Source organism: Drosophila montana, unplaced genomic scaffold (genome assembly GCF_035044405.1).
Source record: "Drosophila montana isolate Dmon_TW-CO22-7 unplaced genomic scaffold, ASM3504440v1 contig_787_1, whole genome shotgun sequence".
NCBI lineage: Eukaryota > Metazoa > Arthropoda > Insecta > Diptera > Drosophilidae > Drosophila > Drosophila montana.
Genome location: NW_026999082.1, coordinates 457,521 through 477,246, shown reverse-complemented (window position 1 = coordinate 477,246; position 19,726 = coordinate 457,521). Strand labels below are relative to the sequence as shown.

General features: G+C 41.8%; 1 protein-coding gene across 1 annotated transcript in view; it reads right to left on the bottom strand.

Annotated features, from left to right (window-relative positions):
• Positions 1 to 4,474: 4,474 nt before the first annotated feature.
• Positions 4,475 to 19,726, bottom strand: part of LOC135440028 (mucin-2) — a 30,554-nt gene continuing 15,302 nt past the window's right edge. The window contains exons 2-6 of the mRNA XM_064698986.1: positions 12,527 to 12,656; positions 9,024 to 9,138; positions 8,240 to 8,400; positions 7,486 to 7,625; positions 4,475 to 7,414 (exon numbers count right to left, since the gene is read on the bottom strand). Coding sequence (XP_064555056.1) covers positions 5,513 to 7,414; positions 7,486 to 7,625; positions 8,240 to 8,400; positions 9,024 to 9,138; positions 12,527 to 12,656 — 2,448 coding nt within the window. The 3' untranslated portion in view covers positions 4,475 to 5,512. The remainder of the gene's footprint in view (positions 7,415 to 7,485; positions 7,626 to 8,239; positions 8,401 to 9,023; positions 9,139 to 12,526; positions 12,657 to 19,726) is intronic.

Here is a 19,726-nt window from a genome sequence, read left to right as displayed (position 1 = left end):
AGTTCTAGTCTTACAAATCAATTTTTTTATCCAATTTTTGAGGAAGCAGGAAAGGCTTTCAAAGAGTAAAATATTTGCAGTAGTAGTAGTAGCTCTTATATTTGTTGAGCTATGCTTAAAAAGCCTCTTCTCAAAATCGATATATATCAAAATTGCAACATTTCGAGTAGTTTTGGAAAATATACTTATGGAACTTTATACAAATTTGATATTAACAGGGTATAGATCGACCCACACACACCAGCTGCACATCGTGACACGAAAAAGTCACGACACGCGCTCATCTCGAAAGCACCGTGAAACGCACTTAAGGTCCATATGATGCCCTCTTTACCCGTTGCCTGCCAGCCCCGCCAGCCCCGCCAGCCCGTTTATATTGTTAATAAAACATTTTATTTTACGCCAAATGATTCTCATTTGTTGGACGCGTGTCGCCGTCTGTCTCCATGTCTGTGCGCCTGTCACCGATGTCGGTATGTGTGTCAGCTGCATTTAATTTGCTGGCCCACGTTGACTGTAAAAACGCTTCGTTGGCGAGTGAAATAAAAGTGGAATATAAAAATAAAACAAGAGAGAGAACTAAGTCTAGCTGCCTCACACCGAAGACCGACTACACTTGCGGCTTTGCTTCTCCAGGAGCTATAAGAATATAAAGGAGATCGGGAAATCAATGTAGACAGAAAAGTTTTGCATATGAAAACTTAATTCTTGTCCGATTTTTGCTATAGTTCTATATGATATGGTAGGTAGTCCGATGTTGATCGGATTTAATTGTATGGCAGAGCTTGTAAATGGAAATTTTGATCGAGATATACCATATTGAGGAAGAAAAGATCATTTATTTTGTCCAGGGCAGCTATAGGATATAGCGCTCCGATCTGACCGATAGAAAGATTGACAGACGGACAAATGCACACAGCTGTTAACGCTGATCAAGACTATGCATACATACATATATATCTATATATATATACTACTCTTTATGTGTTGACCAATTCATAATACCCTGTAAAAGGGTATAAGGAGGTTGGCAGAGCTGAAAGCACTTGGAATATATTTGCTGCGCGCCCGTCAGTCAAAAGTTACTTAACACCCACGGAATTACCCACACGACACACACACGACACACGCACACGCACAGAGCAAAGGATTAACGGCAAACACAAGAAATTACAGTTTTAAGCATATGAATTTAATATAAAGAACAAACATGGCGTCTGGCAAATAAAATAATGCCAGAGCCAGAGCTTTAAGGTCGAGCGCTCTTTAAACGGCCATCAAGTACAGTCGCGCGGGCTGGTCGCGGGGGTTGCCAGCAAGTTGGCCGCCCGCTGTGCGGTGCTGCCGTATGGCGCAAAGCTTCCGTTGGTTATCCAGAAAACTGTTCTGCGATGACAGCAATTGCCCCTGCCAGGAGCAAGCGTCAACGCTTCATTGGATTTTGGGCAATCATAAGTAGGACCTCGGGCTGCTGTCTGTCCAGCTCTCTCACCCTCACCCTCCCCTCTCTCTTTCTCGCAGTCTTTTTCTCTGTCTATCGCTCTGGCTGTCTGACTGTAACTGCCACTGGATCTGGCCGCATCGCTGCCCTTTTCGCTAAAAGGGAAAAGCTACACAAAAAAGTAGAGTGCCTGCGGCAAACGAGGCAGCGAGGCCTGGTCTGGCATGCGGCATGGGGCATGGGGCATGCGGCATGGGGCATGCGGCATGCGGCATGAGGGGGCATGAGGCAACGACCATCGGCCACCGGAAAGCAATGTTGACGTTGGCAGAGCTTTCAACTGCAGAATATGCCCGATTCAATGTGCTTTACTCTGTGCGCGTCCAGCAGGGGGAGATGCCAAGTCGTTCCCTTTGATGCATGCTAAGCACTTGAAATACAAAACATTTTCTCCATCCATACAATATTTATGCATACTTAAATCTGCTTGTACTTCGCGTAGCCAATATTTTCAACAGTTCATATTAAATCATATATATTTTTTTCTTTTTTGCGTAAATTCATATTTTGTGCGACTTCAGCGTTGCTTGCAAGCATTTAGGTTCGCTTGAGTTTTAACCAGTTGGGAATTATAGGTAAAAAAAACCTAAACAAGCGCATAGAGCAGCACTGCTTGAATTTCTTTAAGCTTTCTTTGGATCTCTAATCATTATAAAAGTGAAATTTCCTCTTTGTATCGCACCGAACAAATTCTGAGTGTAAAAGTGACAACTTCTTAGAGAACTTTCAAGTAAAAGCGAGCCCCACAACCAAATGTGCACCAGTTGGGAATTATAAGTCTATATAAGCTTTTTATCAACTTCTGTTAAAGAAATTATGTCGAATTTGGTTTATACTCTGCCAATGTAAGCTGCTTATGAGAAAACCTTGTAAAGAGCTAAAGTGTCATTTACGTTTTATTGTGGCTGGCTAAATATAAAAGGTAACCTAATATATTTATGTAAATGCGTATTGGGTTGTTGGGAAACATAAGCCGAAAATGCTTTGCTTAGCCTTTACAGCAAATCCTTAACGAGCTTTGACAATTTCATAAGTAGATTAAATATTATTTTCATTCAAGTCGCACATTTAAATAAGTTGAAAACAAAGCTCATTAAAGCTTTTAGGCTTACAGTTTTCTATAAGGGCAGAAGCACATTCAAAAGCTTGGCAGGGAAAAGCTCGCTGAAAGCTTACTTCAGAAAATATTCAACGATCTTTTATGCTTTAATATGTATGTATATTGAATATGATCTTTCGAGCTTTAATGAGCTTCCGGTGAGCTTTTCGCTATACCTTCTATTTTTAAAGCGTAAAGCTCAACGAAAGCTTATCAAAACTGAAAGCTTATCAAGCTGAAGTTGTTATGTAAAATGTGCTTCAAAATCGTATTTAACTCTTAACGCTTTTGCGAGCAGTAGGCGTCTATTTGAGAGATATAATTAACCCATTCTTGCCTCTCCCCATGCGAAGGCTGCCTTTTATTTATATTCTTTATACCTCCCAATAATGATATAAACATATTTTTTTAATGAGATTTTATTCATACTGAATTATTTATTTGGTTGACATTTATACTATTTACGCATACATTACTATTTGCCTTGCCTGGCCTTGACTTTGCGCTAGACTCCAGAAATTCATGCAATCGTTTCTTAGACATCAACTTGTATTTCATTTATGTTTTGGTTTGTTTTTACTTTTATTTCTTTGTGAGTACATAATTCTCTAGATCAAGTGACATTTGAAGTACTTGGATTTGGGTTTTGTATTGTTTTGTTTCTTATTCTTTTTGGTGTACTTGGAAAAGTATTGTGCCTTTCTTTTTTTTGTATTTTTTTTTATTTATGCTTTTCATTTGTCTTAATCTTAGGTATGTTTCAATCGTTCGACCAATTTGCAGGGCTGCTGCTCCGTTCTTGAGTACTAATAACTATGCAGAACTCTGCAATCCAATCTTACAATATAAGTATATGCATGTGTATGCCTCTACATATATATGTATGTATATATATATTTGGACACAAAAAAAAAAACACCAACTTTTACAACATTTGTGTGTGTAGATTGTATTCATAATATAGATTTGACGAGGCCTGTTTCGCGCGTAATACTTATGTTTAATACTTGAATGTTTCTGATTAATAGACTGCCAGTTCAATTATCCAATGATGTGCACAAACCATATATAGATTTGCCCGATGCGAATCAAATGTTTACTTTTCGCTTTCGGTTCTCTATGCCCTGTGTGCAAAGTGCGAAGGGGTATATTGGCTTTGGTGCTAAGTCTGTTCGCTTTTTTGGTGAAGCTTGAAACTAGGTTTATTTATGCTTGTCTATGTGCCCACTTCGGATAAGCTGAGATAATATCGATAGATCGATATGTATATAAACATATCGATAAATATGTAGATATAGATATATCAGTTGCTTGATATCTATATACATATCGATACATCGATATCCTTCATATTAGTTTTTGTGCAAATTCTGTTCGCCTTTTTGGCGTAGCTTGAAACTAGGTATAATTATGCGCCTCTATATGCTCACATCAGCTAATAAGCTGAGATTAGATCGATTTATCGATAGATATATAGATATAGATACATCAATTGATTGATATCTATATCGATCTATATACTGATATATTATCGAAACATATCGATACTACTATATACGTGTATGTATGCTCATCTATTTGCCCATAAAAGATAATAAGCTGAGATAATATCAATATATCGACAGATATGAACATATCGATTATATATATATATACATAGACTTATCAATTGATTGATATATATATCTATATATATATATATATACTGATATAGGATCGATATATATCGATACATTGATATTTTTCAGTTTCAGAGCACATTTTGACTGATGTCTATGGTTGAAGTGCTACAAACAGTATTACGATTTATCGATATATATAAACATATCGATACATATATAGATATAAATATATCAATTGATTGTTGTATATCTCGATATATTTATTGATATAAGATCGATATATATCGCTGCATCGATATTTTGCACAGTTTCAGAGCTTGAAGTGCTACAAACATTAATATTCGCGAAAATCGATATCATCTAATAAATGTATGGCCTATTTTGAGCTTTTATTGGAGTATTACGTAGTTGGTGCGTTACTTTTTGTTTTTTTGTTTTTGCCGGCTTTGTGTTCTTATTTTGGGCTAGAGTAAACGAAATTTGGCGAAACAGACGCTCGCAATGGTTGTGTATCTTATGTGTATATTACGAATAGCTCTGTAAACATTTATAATAGTATTTATCATACTTAAGATTTGGCCTTTGGTATGCAACCACCTTTCCCTCTGCTCCTCGAATTGTTTTCATTTTCATTTTCTTTTCTTTTTTTTATTTTATTTATTTTTATTTCTCTTACTGCCTTTAACTTCGACAGACTTTGCTGGTGCCTAAATTTGTCACTGTGTGCCTGTGTGTGCCTGTGTGTGTGTGTGTGTGTATTGGTGGTGTATTACTTTGTGGTTTGTGCTGCAAAGAATTGACATATTTGGTGCTCCCAACTGGAACCTGCTGCTGCCACTCGCCCTCTCTCCCTCGCTCTCTCTCTATCTATCTCTCTCTCTCTCTTTCTTGCTCTCCTACTATGCTTGAGTTTTCTTTTGGCTGCTTTGCGTTTCCGCTTGGCGTTGACTAACAGCTTAAGTTTCCGGTGTGGAGCCGTGCGGGGGCGGACATAGCCAAGTTTTACAAACTTTGGCCAGAATGTGGATATTTTTGTTGTTGTTGTTGTTGCTGCTGCTGCTGTTGTTGTTGTTGTTGTTGGTGGCTGGAATCAGGCAACGACATGAGCTGATTCAATTTGCTGGCAATGCAGCTATGATTTTTGATATTTTTTTTTGTTGCACACCAATTAGATTGCATGGGTCACGGGGGATGGGGGGCTGTTGATGGGTGTGGATGAGTCGGAAATATGTGTTAACTGCAAAGTCGCCTCAGTTACAGTTGCAGTCGCTGCTGGTGCTGCTGCTGCTCTTAGCCCAAGATCTTCTTGAAATAGCTGACGGTTTCCGGCTTTGTTAGCGAACGGTGTCGATTTGGCTTGAATGGCGCCTCAGTTTCCTCCTGCAGGAAGTTGCGTCGTGTTGTGGCGCTCGTTAACTCCAGCTCATCCTCACCACCAACCCCATCCCCATCCCCATCCCCGGTCTCGCTCTCGCTATCCAAGTGCAACTTTGTGGCGCCCTTCATTTCGCCAGCAGCAGATGTTGCTGCTGCTGCTGTTGCTGGTGGATTCGAGCTGTTTTCATTAGCTGTTGTCTCTTTTGTGGCGGTTGTTGGTGCCTCGGTAGTAGGCACTTTTCCGGCGGTCATTGTTGTTGTTGTGAGTGCTGCTGCTGCTGCTGCTTCTGGTGTTGTTGTTGTCTTGATTGTTGTAAAAGTTTGGGTCATTTTAGTTGCTGCTGCTGCCGTCTCTACTTCGTCTGTTGCTGCTGCTGTTGCTGCTGTCACGCCAGCAACATTTTGATGGCTTGTCGGAGCTGTTGTTGTTGCCAGCGTATTGGCAGCAAGATGCTCGGACTTGTGCTCGCCGTGCTCGCCATGCTTGGACGGCGGCACATAGTGCGATTTGACCAGCAACATTGGCGGTATGAAGTGCGAATTGTCCGCCGTCTCTTTGACATGTGGATGGGCAGTCTCATCGCGACTTTGCTGCACCGGATGTATGGGATGTGCAATGCTAACCACTGTCGTTGACGTTCCCAATGGCATTCCTGTTGTCGTTGGGGTTGGGATGTTGCTGCTGCTGGTGCTCGTGATGCTGCTGCTGGTGCTCGTAGTGCTGCTGCTGGTGCTGGTGCCGTAGGTATTGGAAGTGTTGCCGGTGGCGGCAACAACTGTTGTATCTGTTTCCGTTTCCATTGTCACATCCGTTGCTACGGCTGGGGAGGCCGGAGTTGCTGTTGCTGCTGCAGTTGTTGTTATCATAATGTTGCTTTCGGTTGTTGATGGCGCCGATGTTGTTGTTGTTCTTGTTGTTGTTGTTGTTGTTGTTGGTGGCGCTGTTGCTGCTGCTTCTGTTGTAGTTGTTGTTGTGGGTGCTGCTGTTGATGTCGGCAAAGTTGTTGTTGCTGCCATGGGTGTTGCTGCTACTGTTGTGGATGTTGTTGTGGATGTTGTTGTTGTTGTTGTTGTTGCTGCTGTTGTGGTTGTCGCTGGAGCTGCTGTTGTTGTTGTTGTTGCTGCTGCCATGGTCGACTCCTTGGCCCTTATTGCTGCCTCAGTTGCTGCTGTTGCTGTTGTTGTGGCTGCTGCTGCTGTTGTTGTTGCCTCAGTTATGGTCGGCATTGTCCTCAGGTCCTGCGGCAATATTTTCTTCTTGTGCGGCAACGCCTGGAATATCTCGTTGGACACATCGCTATCGCTGACATCCTCCGGCAGCTGCTCTTCACTCAGCGCCGGCTGATCGCCCATCATCATGTCCAGATGCGATATCGTGGTCGTAGTCGTCTTTGTGGGCTTGGTTGTGGTCGAGGCCTTGCGCATCTGGGTCTGATGATGTGCCAGCAGCTTCTTGGCGTGCTCATCGTTTGGGTTCACCTTCTTGGCGGACTTCTTGACGGGCATGGGCACCTCGTCCGGGATGTGATAACGGGCCACCGGCATTATCAGCCTGTCCAGGCTGAAGCGTTCGACTGGCGCCAACGGCGGCGGCGGTGGCGGCGGTGCGGCCGTGGCCACCTCGATCTTCATGACGCTGGCAGCATAGTTGGCCACCAGGGGCAACAGGTCGATGTCGTTGTTCTCGTTGTTGTCGGTGCGAATGCTCTTGATGATCTGCAGCGATTTGAAGTGCGAGTTCGTGATGTCATTGATGCGTTGCGCCTCCAGCCGCTCCTTCGGGCAGATCAGCTCGCGTACGGCCCGCTCTCGATCCTGCAAATAAATGTCGAACGTCCTGGCTATATGATTTCGCCTCTCCCCTCTTCCCTCTTCCCGCCACTTACCTCTTTGCCCTTGCAGCTGTGCCGCAGCAGACCCTCCTCCTGGCAGTTCCTAATCAGCTCAATGCTGGCCGTGTCCGCCATGTACTGCATGGTCAGGTTGGGCATCTCCTTCAGGATGCAGGCATCCGCCCAGCTGGGCACTGTGCGCAACAAGAGACGTTCCATCAGGCACTTGCTCTACATTTTTAGCTCCATCACTCTGACTCTCTCTGTCTCATTCTCTCTCCCTCTTTCGTTGTTACTCTCATACTCACTCTCTTCATTTTTCTATCACTCTCTCTCCTTTTCGGGCTTCTTTTCCTTCTCTTTCAAACTCTTTCTTACTCTTACTCTTACTCAAACCTCTTACTCGTACGCTTACTCTTGCTTTTTCACTCTCTCTTCTTCTCTCTTTCCGTCTTTCCTTCTCAGTCTCTCATTCGTTCTCGCTCTCTCTCTCTCACACATATTCTCTAAGTTTATCATTTTATCTATTTTTCTCTCTTCCACTCTCTCTCTCTCTCTCTCTCTCTCTTTCCCTCTCTCTCTCTCTCTCGCTCTCTCTCTCTCTCGCTCTCTCTCTCTCTCTCTCTCTCTCTCTCTCTCTCTCTCTCTCGCTCTCTCTCTCTCTCTCTCTCTCTCTCTCTCTCTCTCTCTCTCGCTCTCTTTCTCTCTCTCTTGCTCTCTCTCTCTCCTACCTTTAGTCTCACTTTCCCACTTTATCTCTTTTCTCTTTCTCACTCTCTTTCATTCCCTCTCTCTCTATCACACTTACCTGGCATTTCGCACAGGAACGAGGCGGTCTCGGGGCCGCCGCAGCGCAGCGCATGCCAACGATAGTCGCGAATGGGATCGATAACGGCGCAGAGAGGCGCGTCCATCAGCGGCAACGACTCCGCCCAGTAGCCGGTGTCCACCACCAAGGGTCGTGAGTTGCTGTATATGGCAAATAGTTATATACTCTATGATCTAAGCAGGGGTCAAATATATACTCTATATATAGACTCTTTTTGGAAACGTTTTATCGACATATTTTTGGTTTGCTCGATGTAATTAAATATTATTCAAAGGTTAAATATTTAACAGCAAGCTGAACTGCATGTTAAATGTTGACAGACACTTGGTATTAAAGTAAGAGTAATATGTTAAAGTGGGTGCTAAGTTATTATTGCAAGGTGGCAACACTGCAGGTTGTATATTTAACATGCGGATAAACTGTGTGTTAGGATCAATATTATGACTAATCAAATGGCCCAAAGGCAAGTTAGCATTAAGTATCTCAACACGTTAATTAGGCTGTTAAACTTAACAAAAACATCCGAACCAAAGGGAAAAACGCTGGTTCAAATCGTGTTCAAGCTTTGCTCGCCTGGCAGCCCGTCTCGCTAGTCCTGTCAACGACTTTTAACTGGGACACGCAAATATTCAAGCGCTCACATATCATTGCTCGCAAACCAAAAATACAAATATCAACACGAACGACACAATTGCAATAAAATGTTCTTTGCTGTTTTTTGATGTTGTTTGTTGTTTGTTGTTGTTGTTGTTGTTGTACTTACGACCACATGAAGCGATCCGAGTTCTGCGGCCGCATGAGTCCAATCCAAACGATGTCGTTCACATCCAATTCCCGCAGCAGGTCGCGAGTTGCATCAAATTGAAAACTGTTGTCGACTGGCAGCACATAAAAAACAAAAAACAAAAAACAAAAAAAAACAAACAGACACACAACAACAGAAAAATAAAAGAATAACAAAGCAGGCAAAAACAACAACAACAAAAAAAAAAGAAAAAAATGAGAAAGAAACAATAACAAAACGGGGAGCACAAGAATGGAAACGAAACAAATGGTTTTTATTTGTTCAATGCGAATATTCCTATTTAATTTGCCCAGCGCATTGTTTTTACGTGTTAGCCATGCGGCACATTTGCCAGCGACTGCGGCGCCACGACCACAAAAACCCAGCCCAGACCCAAGCCCAGCCCCAACCCGTCCACCGCCCGCCGAAGGATCCAACCAGACAGCTGCTGGTCTAACCCGTTGCCTCTTCCCAGCTGGTTTCCCGTGCTACAAATATTTGCACGAACAAAAACAAGACAAAAGAAAACACACACAAAATATGATGTTACATCTGTCTGGGCTGGAGAGTGTTCGACGGGCAGATACCCTATAACTGAAGCTAAAGGGCTTTTCTTATGCATGATTTTGGCTAGATATTTAAGGTCTGTCAAAGTCACGGCTTCAAGATATAAGGAAATAAATATAAGAAAAAGATATAAGTGGTTTTTACTGCTACATATGCCATAAATCACATTGCGTACAGGGTATCTGCTAGTCTGACAGCTTCGCCATATATTCGACTATAAGCCTGAGTACAGAGTATTGTCCTGTTGCCCCGTTCCACCATATATGACTCCTTACAAGCCAGTTAAGACCTGAGCATAGGGTAACTGCTAGTCGTATTTATTTATATAATTACCTAAGTCTTAAAAACAGGTTATGTTCTAGGCGCTCAGTTTCAACATATGCAACTACATATGAGTAAATGCATATTTTGCAATGGAAGGCTCTGCAGAATGGAGTACAGGGTATCTATTAGTCAGTCAGTGACACAAACTACGGCATACCTTACCATATTTAACCCTTTAAAGATCTGAATACAGGGTATGTACAAGTCAGTAAGTCTCACCTTTTTTTAGGCATAATTACTTATTAGCTGAACACAGGGTATCTGCTAGTCGCCTATTTAAATATATACATGTATTATCAAAATATAATTATACTTTAATACTCACATATATATACTTAAATAGTTAGCATAAGTTACTTTAGCATTGAGTACAGGGTATTCTCTCGTCGCCCATTTGAGCATTAAGCATCCCCTGCTTTTTTCCCTCTTCTTCTATTTGCCTTGCTTTTTCTTATCTTTTCTTCGGTACACGCTGTTATTTGTACTTTGCAGTTCTGCTTCAACTTCTTCTGCTTCTTCTTCTCCCTCTTCTTCTTATAGTAGTGCTTCTTGTTGTTGTTGTTGTTGTTTCACACATTTACATGCATCCCTGCGCCTCAAATTGTTTATGCACACCGACACCCGTACCCGCCTCCAATTCGCCCCGCCCCCCCCCCCCCCCTCCCCCTTTATCGGCTAGTTGACCCAAGGAAAATTGTGCACTCGAATGAACATTCGTGCAGAAGCCGAGGGAAACGATGAGCAAAACATATGAATCTATTTATAAGGATAAAGGACAATGCAATCCAATCAGCCAGTTTAGTATTCGAGTCAGATTTGTCAGAAATACGTTGGGGAGTTCTCGCTGCATGTCCTGTGGCATGTCCATGTCCAAGTGCTTTCGATAGGTATTCAATGGGATGTGTTATCCTTGGCAAGGACCTTAACTGATTTGTCTTGAGAGCAGACAAAGCAGCAGAGCTCAAGATCTGGTTACCCTGCATGCTCAGTCAAATATTCAAAATATCCTAGCAATAAAATTAACTTTAAGATATATCTAATGGAACGGCTTTATTCACGACTGATAGTTCCTATAGGAGCGAGCCATGAGATACTTTTATTAAACCTCTTCGATATGGCTTTTGCGATATGTTGGGCAAACACGGAAGTTCTTTATCAAGCTATCAATATCTATCTATAGAAGAGTTTTCCATATGAAAACTAATTAAGCGATCTTTACTTCCCATCGATAATCATCTCTTTATGTATTATATATATACATATATCCTTAAGATGATATTTGTGATATATTTATAGATTTTTAAGCATTGTGCAGATCTTAAATATTCAGCTTGGAAAAGCTTTACTCCGACCGAATCCTTTGCCCGTTGCGAGAACCTAAACCTTAACTTTAATTGTCTGCTTAGCTCACACTATATCATATATACCCTGTATTATATATACCCTGGAATTTACACTTAGCTGAGGCTGCGCTTTAGAAACGGAAGATTAATTATTTACTCATTACTTAGAGCGAAGTTCATAAATAATTGCCTGTACTTTTCTACAATTTTGCTGTTTATCAGCTTTGGCAGCTTTCATCAGATTATTTTTCAGATTTTTTTTTTCTACAGATTTTCACAGATTTTCGCAGCTGTTCGCACAATTTTCATTGTCTTTCGAGTGGCTGGAACAATTTATCAACAATCTACTTACCGCATACTTATCTATTTACGAGGAGGACCGTATGCACGACGAGCCGTTCGGCTGATCCATTGTTGATTTAGTTGCCCCCCCCCCCTTCGCCGACCCTTCTCGGACCCTTACTCCTTAGGGTAGGTAGAGTTGCCCGCATTGCAGTGTCCAGTATTTGTCAAAAGGATTTATTGTTTAGCTGAGGGCAGGCATATGATATAGTCTGGCGCCCAGGTCCTTTGGCCAGCCGTTAGACACACCAGCACTGGGCGTGGCCTTGTGCCCTGCCCTGCCCCAGCCCCTGCCCCTGAGCCTGTGTCTGTGTCTGTGCCTGGATAGGCCATGGCTCTTGACTCTCTCTGGACCTTTGGCTGCGTCATTTTGCAGTTGCAACCGGGCTGCCTTGTCACAACAGCTGCCGGACATTTGCAATAACGCTTCAACCTGTTCTGCCCAGTTCTGTCCTCTCCTGCCCTGCCCAGCCCTGCCCTGTCCTGTCCTGCCCTGACCTGCTCCCTATTGCCACGCCCAGCGCTTTGTTAGCTGCAAAAGGGGGCGTCGTATAATGTGTGCTGCTCTCGTTGTCATTGGGCTTATTTGCATTTCACATTTTGTTGTTCGTTTACCATTTGCTTTATATACACGCTCTTTGTCAGCCCAGTTGTGCCCAGTTGTCGGTTGGCTCACTCATCCCCCCCATCCACCCCTCTTCCGGCCCTTCGCCCTGCAGCTGCTGCTGCTGCTGCTGCTGCCACACAATGTCAGCATGTATTGAATATCTTGCTCTTTGTGCTGCAAGCTTAACTAAAGCCTCACGTCGCGTCTTTGACTTGACTTTGCGGCTAGCTGTCGACTGCCTTATGCCTCAGTGACTCTCCATATACCCTCCCCCGGACCGGGCACTGTCTGTCGCTTACCTGTCACCAGATTGGCATGATGGAACTGGCAAACGGCGTCCGCCTCGAACCAGGAGATGCGATCACGAAAGAAACGATAGAACACATTCAAGCCCTCCTGCGGCATGGTCCAGGTGTTGCTCACGTTCACCTGCAACGAGGAGCGAGAAGGCAGAACGAACTGTTTGTAGTAGATGAATATGATGAAGAAGAAGACGAAGACGAAGAGTAAGAGTTAGAGTAAGAGGAAGAGAACGCACACGATGAGCTTGTAGCTGTGGCAGCTGAGCTGCATGAAAAGAATTTGTTTCGCGTCGCTTTGCTTGTCAGCGCCGCAGCTCTGTGCCGCTCAACGCGGCGTATGCTTAATGCATTAAGTATACGCCACGTAAAACGCTTACATTTTAAATATTGTTCCGCACAAGCACACACGGCACACACGCACACATAATGGGGCAACAACATATACAAAAATACACACTCTCACATATTATGCATGCAAATGTGTGTGTGCGCGAGTGTGTGTGTTGTGCGTGCCTATGTGTAAAGGCGGCTGTAAGAAATATATTTAAAAAAAAGTTAATATTCACAGCTTAGGCACACCGAAAAATAAATACACTTGCAGACATTTGGCATAAAAGTATAATCATGCAAGAACTTTATATTCCAACGATATATATATATATATATATATGATATACGATATAGTGCGATTTGATATAGCTTAACAAATATGTTAGGGAATGGCTGTGGATCGTATTTGCTGAGTTTAGTCTAGATAAATCGAATGATAAGCCAAAAAGTTGTCCACACTTGAACAAGTTCTTCCACCGATTCTTCCTGCAGAGCTATATGATATAGTAATCCGAACCTTATTTCTCTATCGACTCGCCTGTTGAAGCTGTTCAAGAATATATACATATATACCTTAGATGTGACAAAATAAAGATACCCTTTTTAAGAGCATTGGAAAGCAAATGAAAATAAAGCACAAAAATCTTGCTTTGAAGGCTGGCATATGTAGGACCCAGCTCTCGACCCCCGTCCCAGCCATATGTGTATATATATACTTTATTAGCTGAGAAGGCAGCCGCCGGCCCGGCAAAAGGGGCGCGGTTCGTGGTGTTGGTGGGGGGGGGGGGGCCTGAAAGCCTAGCACACTTGGCATAGGCCAGCCACAGCCTCAAAGCGGCGTATATATATATATATTTTTTTTGTCTTTACCTTTTTAATAAGCAACAGGGACAAATGCGGTGGGGACTGTAGGAGGGGGGGGGGGGGGGTTGGTTGGTTGGTTTCCGCTCCCTGGGAGCCTTGCGACGCTTAGGCTCTGACTGCGACGGCACATTAACTAATTACGAATGCAAGTCGCCGGTGACGAGGGGGCTAAGCGTAAATAAATATGCATATGAACATAAGCCAGACGTGGATAAGGCGCACAACAAAACTTTTTGTTTACGAATACACTCAGCGAAAAGTTTAGGAACTATTCAAAGTTACTTCAGCTACAACAGCTGATCACAAAATTGATTGAGTTCCTATTTAAGTGCAAATTGCTGCCAGAAGCTTTGTCACAAATACTTATCAGCTAGTTTAGCTGCCGGCTAAATGTTGGCAGGTAAAACAGCTGTTTGTCAAATAAGCAAGCGAAACAGTTTTCAGCAACGTGCCAAAGTCTGTGACACAAGCGTAGCCAGATGTACGGGAAGGTGACAAAGTCAACTAATTAACAGAGAGATAAACTGCCTGGTAAATATTCAGAGTTAACAACATCTTATAGGTATCTATCATATGTCATTCTTCTCTCATAAACTTATAAACAGCTAGATATATTGCCTGGTAAATTTATACAGTCAACAACAGTTTACAAGTAATTGCCAAATACTTTCTCAAAATATATGTACCAGCTAGTTTAGCTGCCAGCTAAATTTAAGCAACCACGAAAGTGAAAATATAGATAAGCAAGAAAACTAGTGTTCAGCAACGTGCTAAAGTTTGTGTCACAAGCGTTGCCACATGTACGTCATGGTGGCAACACTGTCAAACTCAACTAATTAACAGCGAGATAAGCTGCCTGGTAAACTTTCACAGTCAACGACAGCTTACAAGTAGTTACCACATACTTTCTCAACAAATAATTACTACCTGCTAAGTGTTAGCAGGCAAGAAAGTTAAATTTCCGATAAGTAATCGAAGTAGTGTTTAGCAATGTGTTAAACTCAGTGTCACAAGCGTTGCCAGATTTACTGCAAGGTGGCAACACTGTCAAACTCAACTAATTAACAGCGAGATAACCTAACTGATAAATTTCCGGAGTCAACAACAACTTACAAGTAATTACCACATACTTTCTCAACAAATATTTATCAGGTACCTTAGCTGCCAGCTAACTAACAAATAAAAAATAAAACAAAGAACGGTTTGACAACCAGCTCAAGGCCTCCGCTGATGCGAAAAGACGTGATTTTTTTGATTTTATAAATTTAAAATTCTTCACTTCATTTTCATTGTGCATATTTTTGTTGTTGCCATTAGACACATTTCGGACCGACCTGCGGCCCATTCCTTGGCAATTTATTGTTATAAATTGCTGTTATTTTTTGGTTTTTTTTTTTTTTTGTTTTTTGTATTTATTTTTGTTGCTTTCAAATTGCAATTAAAAGATGAAAGCACACTCGCGCATGCTTTTCGCGTCTGTCAAACAATTTCAATTAAAAGTTAATTAAGTTAATGAAACGCTTTTTGGTTCGTTTTTGCACTTTGTTGCCTCACACAGCAACGAAATAAAGCGTAAAAGTAACTCTCGCCCACGCGGCGTATGCGCAATGCACATTCTTAATTGAACCCCCCACACCCCGCCCCCCCATACAGACACACACTCACACACACACACACACACAGACAGAGAAGCAGAGCGAAAAGAGCATCCCGCGGAACGGCATCGCGATAGCCAGCTTGTAGATGAAATAACAACATTTGTATTCATTTGATGTCGGAACTGCTCTTAATTTCCTTGAAAAACGCGCTTTTTAATGAGCTCCGAATATTTGCAAATAATATTCACAAATCATTTACACACATAATATTTGCAAATAATATTCGATCGCATTTAATATATTTGTTAACTTTGGCAGCCCTTTGCACAACATTTGTGGCTGTCCCTTTTTTTTTGATTGTTTATCAACGCATTACGGATTATTATCGAATTTTAATTCAATTATAATGAGCAGCTAAGCTGTTTTTTTTTTGTTTGCCCTTCATCAAATTCGTCTGCCAATGAATCAATCAATGAATCCTCAGTCTGTCTGTCTCCCTGACCGAACTTCGCGATCTCGACAAGCTGCAGTAGAGTCTGGAGACCGTGATATTTACCATTATAAGTATATTCCACATTACCTTAAACTTCCTGTGCAGTCGCTTTTTAAACTTAAGTCTTGTTTCTGGTAATGCCATGCTTTAGGCCTGATAGCTTGCAAGAGATCGGACTGTAAGCACCGAAGGTCAGCAACAATCTATTACCCAAACATAGTGTGGAACTAAGGAAAGAAGATATGTGTGTCTGTGTGTGTGTGTGTGTGCGTGTGTGAGTGTGTGACTTTGTGTGTTTATAGAAAGATAGCTAGAATTTTTGCAACAGCTGCGTTGAGTGTATTGCCTAGTCGGGCATACCCAGCTAGCGCACTCTTTTTTGCTTTTAAATTTATTTTTTCTAAGCCCAAAATTTCACTAATTGGTTTATTTGAAAGAAATATATTTGGCCATCCTTGCTGTCTCGCTCCTGTCATCCCGCTCTCGCTCTCTTCTTCTGTCTTGTACATGCCACCACATTACAGGGTATATTATGTGTACCTGCATCTACTTTACTGCCCTGCAGGGTTTTCCTCTCTCGCTCCTTAACTCTTTTCTTACAGGGTATATCATGTGCAGCTGCATCTGCTTTCATGCCCTGCAGGTTTTCTTTCCACAATATTCCATTATTTTTTCTATCGTCACACTCTTTATCTCATGACAGGGTATCTCATGCATCTGATTTCCTGCCCTGCAGCGCTTTTCCCACATTTTCCATATTTTCTCGCTTCGTTTCACAATGTTGACAGCCACAAATTAAATGTAACAATTTTATAATCTAAATAAGTGCAAAGCAAATTGTTTAACATCTGTGTGTGTGTGTGTGAGTGAGTGTGTGTGTGTGTGTGAGTGTGTGTGTGTGTGTACATACCATTATGCAATCATAATTATTCAATTACTTATTTACACACGAGAATTCCATGAATTATTCGCAACGTTTTACAAAATGTTTAACAACAAAAACAATATAAAAATTAAGTGATATTATTATGAAGCATACGCCGCGTGCGCCCAAATACAATTTAAATATAAATAAAAGATGCGAAACAACATCGAATTCCGTTGCCAAAAATGAAAAAAATAATATTTATAATAAAATAAGTACCTTCATATGTATCAAAAATACATTTTACCATAATACAAATCCTTGGCTTCTCATGTGTGCAACAAAATTGGTGTATTTATTTTGTTTCTCTTGTGCAATCGAATAGGATAAATAATCAAATAAAAACAAGCGACCAAATTGCAATCGGGTGCTAACGACTGCGTAATAAGTGCTTAAATGAGAAAAGTTATCGATTTTATCTTTGATCGAACCTGCGGGAGGAGCTCATCGGATGTTCAAAATGGTCGTCAACAATGTTCAGTATGTTATCGATTGCTGTAATCTATCGTTGTAATTGATTGTTGTTATCGATTTATGTTATCGATTGCAGTTACCGACTGCAGTTATCGATTTCAATTAACGATCGCAGTAATCGCTTGAAGTTATCGATTGCTGTTATCAATTGCCGTAATCTATTGTTGTAATCGATTGCAGTTATCGATTACTACTTTCAATTGCTGTTATCGATATATCAACTTAACTAATTTAAAACATGTTTTCTTATAATATTAAGTTTATAAGAATTCAGCTCCATTTTCCTTCAAAATCTGCTCCTTTTTTCATATTATCGATAAAAATCGATTTTGAGACACGGTTTCTTAAGCATAACCCGTAGACTATAAGAGCGAGATATACCAAGCATATAAATAATATTTCAATTGTTGGGTTAACTACTCAAATTCCTCACAAAGTAGGAAACGGAATCATATCTTAGGGAACAGTCTTGTGCTCTGGTAAGAACAAAATGTAAGCCCTTGAAAATTTGAAAAGGATCGAAAGGGAAACAACAAAGTTAATCAGGGATGCATTTTCCATACAATGTGTCCGGCCAAGGGCAGAAGAAGCATAACAAATATGAGTAAGAACTCATTTGTGCCTATTTGGTTATCAGGGTTTCGGGCTCTCTTCTAGCTGGAGAATAAACGGGATGCCATTTGGAATAATAATACTTGTACTTGGACCCTTTACGCACCAGAGCTATAATTTGTGTCCGAAAATGAATATACACTGTTGCGTTTCGAGAAAAGCAGAGTATTACAAACGAGAACAGGCCAGAGGCTGGGCCTATGCAATGGTGGAGCTGGAGCTGAAGCTGAAGCTGGAGCTGAAGGGGGAGGTGGAGGCGGCTGCAGCAGCCTTACAACACACACAGTTTGTTGACTCTTTTGCCTTTTATTTTCCTTATTTTTCTTTTTATTGTGCTCTTTTGCATTTTTTGTGCTTTTCTTTTTTCGGGGCAGGGCTGTGTGCGGGGTCGGTGGCGGGGTCGGTGGCGGGGCACTTAGCAACTTGGAGTGCAAACAGTTCAGGTTCTTCAGTTGTTTGACTGTTTGCCTCGTTATTCTTTGTTTGCAGTTATGATGAAGACGCGCAGGGACCGGCCTTTCCACTGCGAGCCTGTTACAATTTCAACAATAGAATAAGTGAAAGCATAAAAACAATAAAATGCTTTTGAATACCCTGCGCCAGGCATAAGCAACAACTGGCTGTCCAGCAGCTCAGCATAGTGGCAGCTCAGGCAAATCTTCCAAAGTGCAGCTCAACTCTCTCAACTATAACAGCTGTCATATATATGTGGCATATACATAAGTATGTTGGACTTTTCAACATATATATATATATAAAAGTTGATGCACATAATAGGCAATACATGGCCTCAAGGGTATTGTTAAGTGCAGCAATCTTGATAAGTGCACGTTTACTTGATTTCTGTTGTATAATTTCGGCATTTGCATTTTGGCCCCCCTTTAGCCCCATTCCGTATCGCTATTTACCCTGCACTTAAGGACAAGTTTTGCGTCCGCTTTGTGTTTGTGCAGCCTTTCGAGAGTGGGTGCAAGCCAAAAGGAAGCCAAAGTACAGGACAATGCCTTGCTAGCAGCAGCAGCCTTTGCCTTTGTCTTTGTGCTTGTGCTGTGGAAACCAGGACAAGAGTCCGGTTAAATCTGGCCAAAAGCTAAGCGTTGCACTGCCCATAGACATAGAATGTGGCCTATAGAGCTATAGAAATTAGGACGCGTTTAACAGGCGCTCTTTTCTATGTAAATGTTGCCTTTTTGCGTCTCAAATAAATAGATGGCGCCCAACGTGGGGGGGAGGAAGCACCTTAAACGAGTAACATACATATTACGTATTCAGCTTCACTGGCAAATAAATTGCTTCCTGTACGATTGCTTCCTATTAATAATGGCTGAATTAAGCCACAATAATTGCGTGGTATACACAGTGGGTATCCGATAAGCGTGCCCAGCATACACGAGTGCCAATAATTTTGATTGGGTACTGCCCCCACCCAGCCCAGCCCAGCCCAGCCCAGCCCACGGCCTAACGGTCCACAAGCTCGATTGGTTCCAATGGCACTTTGTATATTCAAATTCAACGTTCGAAGCACACTTTATGCCCAGACAGGGACACACACACAAGTGAACAAGTGGCGTGACAGTGGCGCTTAAAAATCAAAAGTGTGCAGCATCCTTGCCACTAGATGCCATACATAGATAGGGTGCGACAGGCAGACAGGCAGAAAGGCAGACAGGCGACAGGCTTCCAGCAATTTTTTGCACATACCCCAAAAGGGTATAACGGTTTTTTGCAAATGTATGAAACAGGTAGAGTACACATTCCTGATCGACAAAGGCAGTCGTGCCAAGAAGGAGAGCTTAAGATTAAGTGCAGATTAAGTTTGTTTCGAGTCATCGATAACTTGCCACGCTTTTCATGAAATCGATAGAAATCGATATTTATCGATCTTGTTCTCTTTGCCAAAT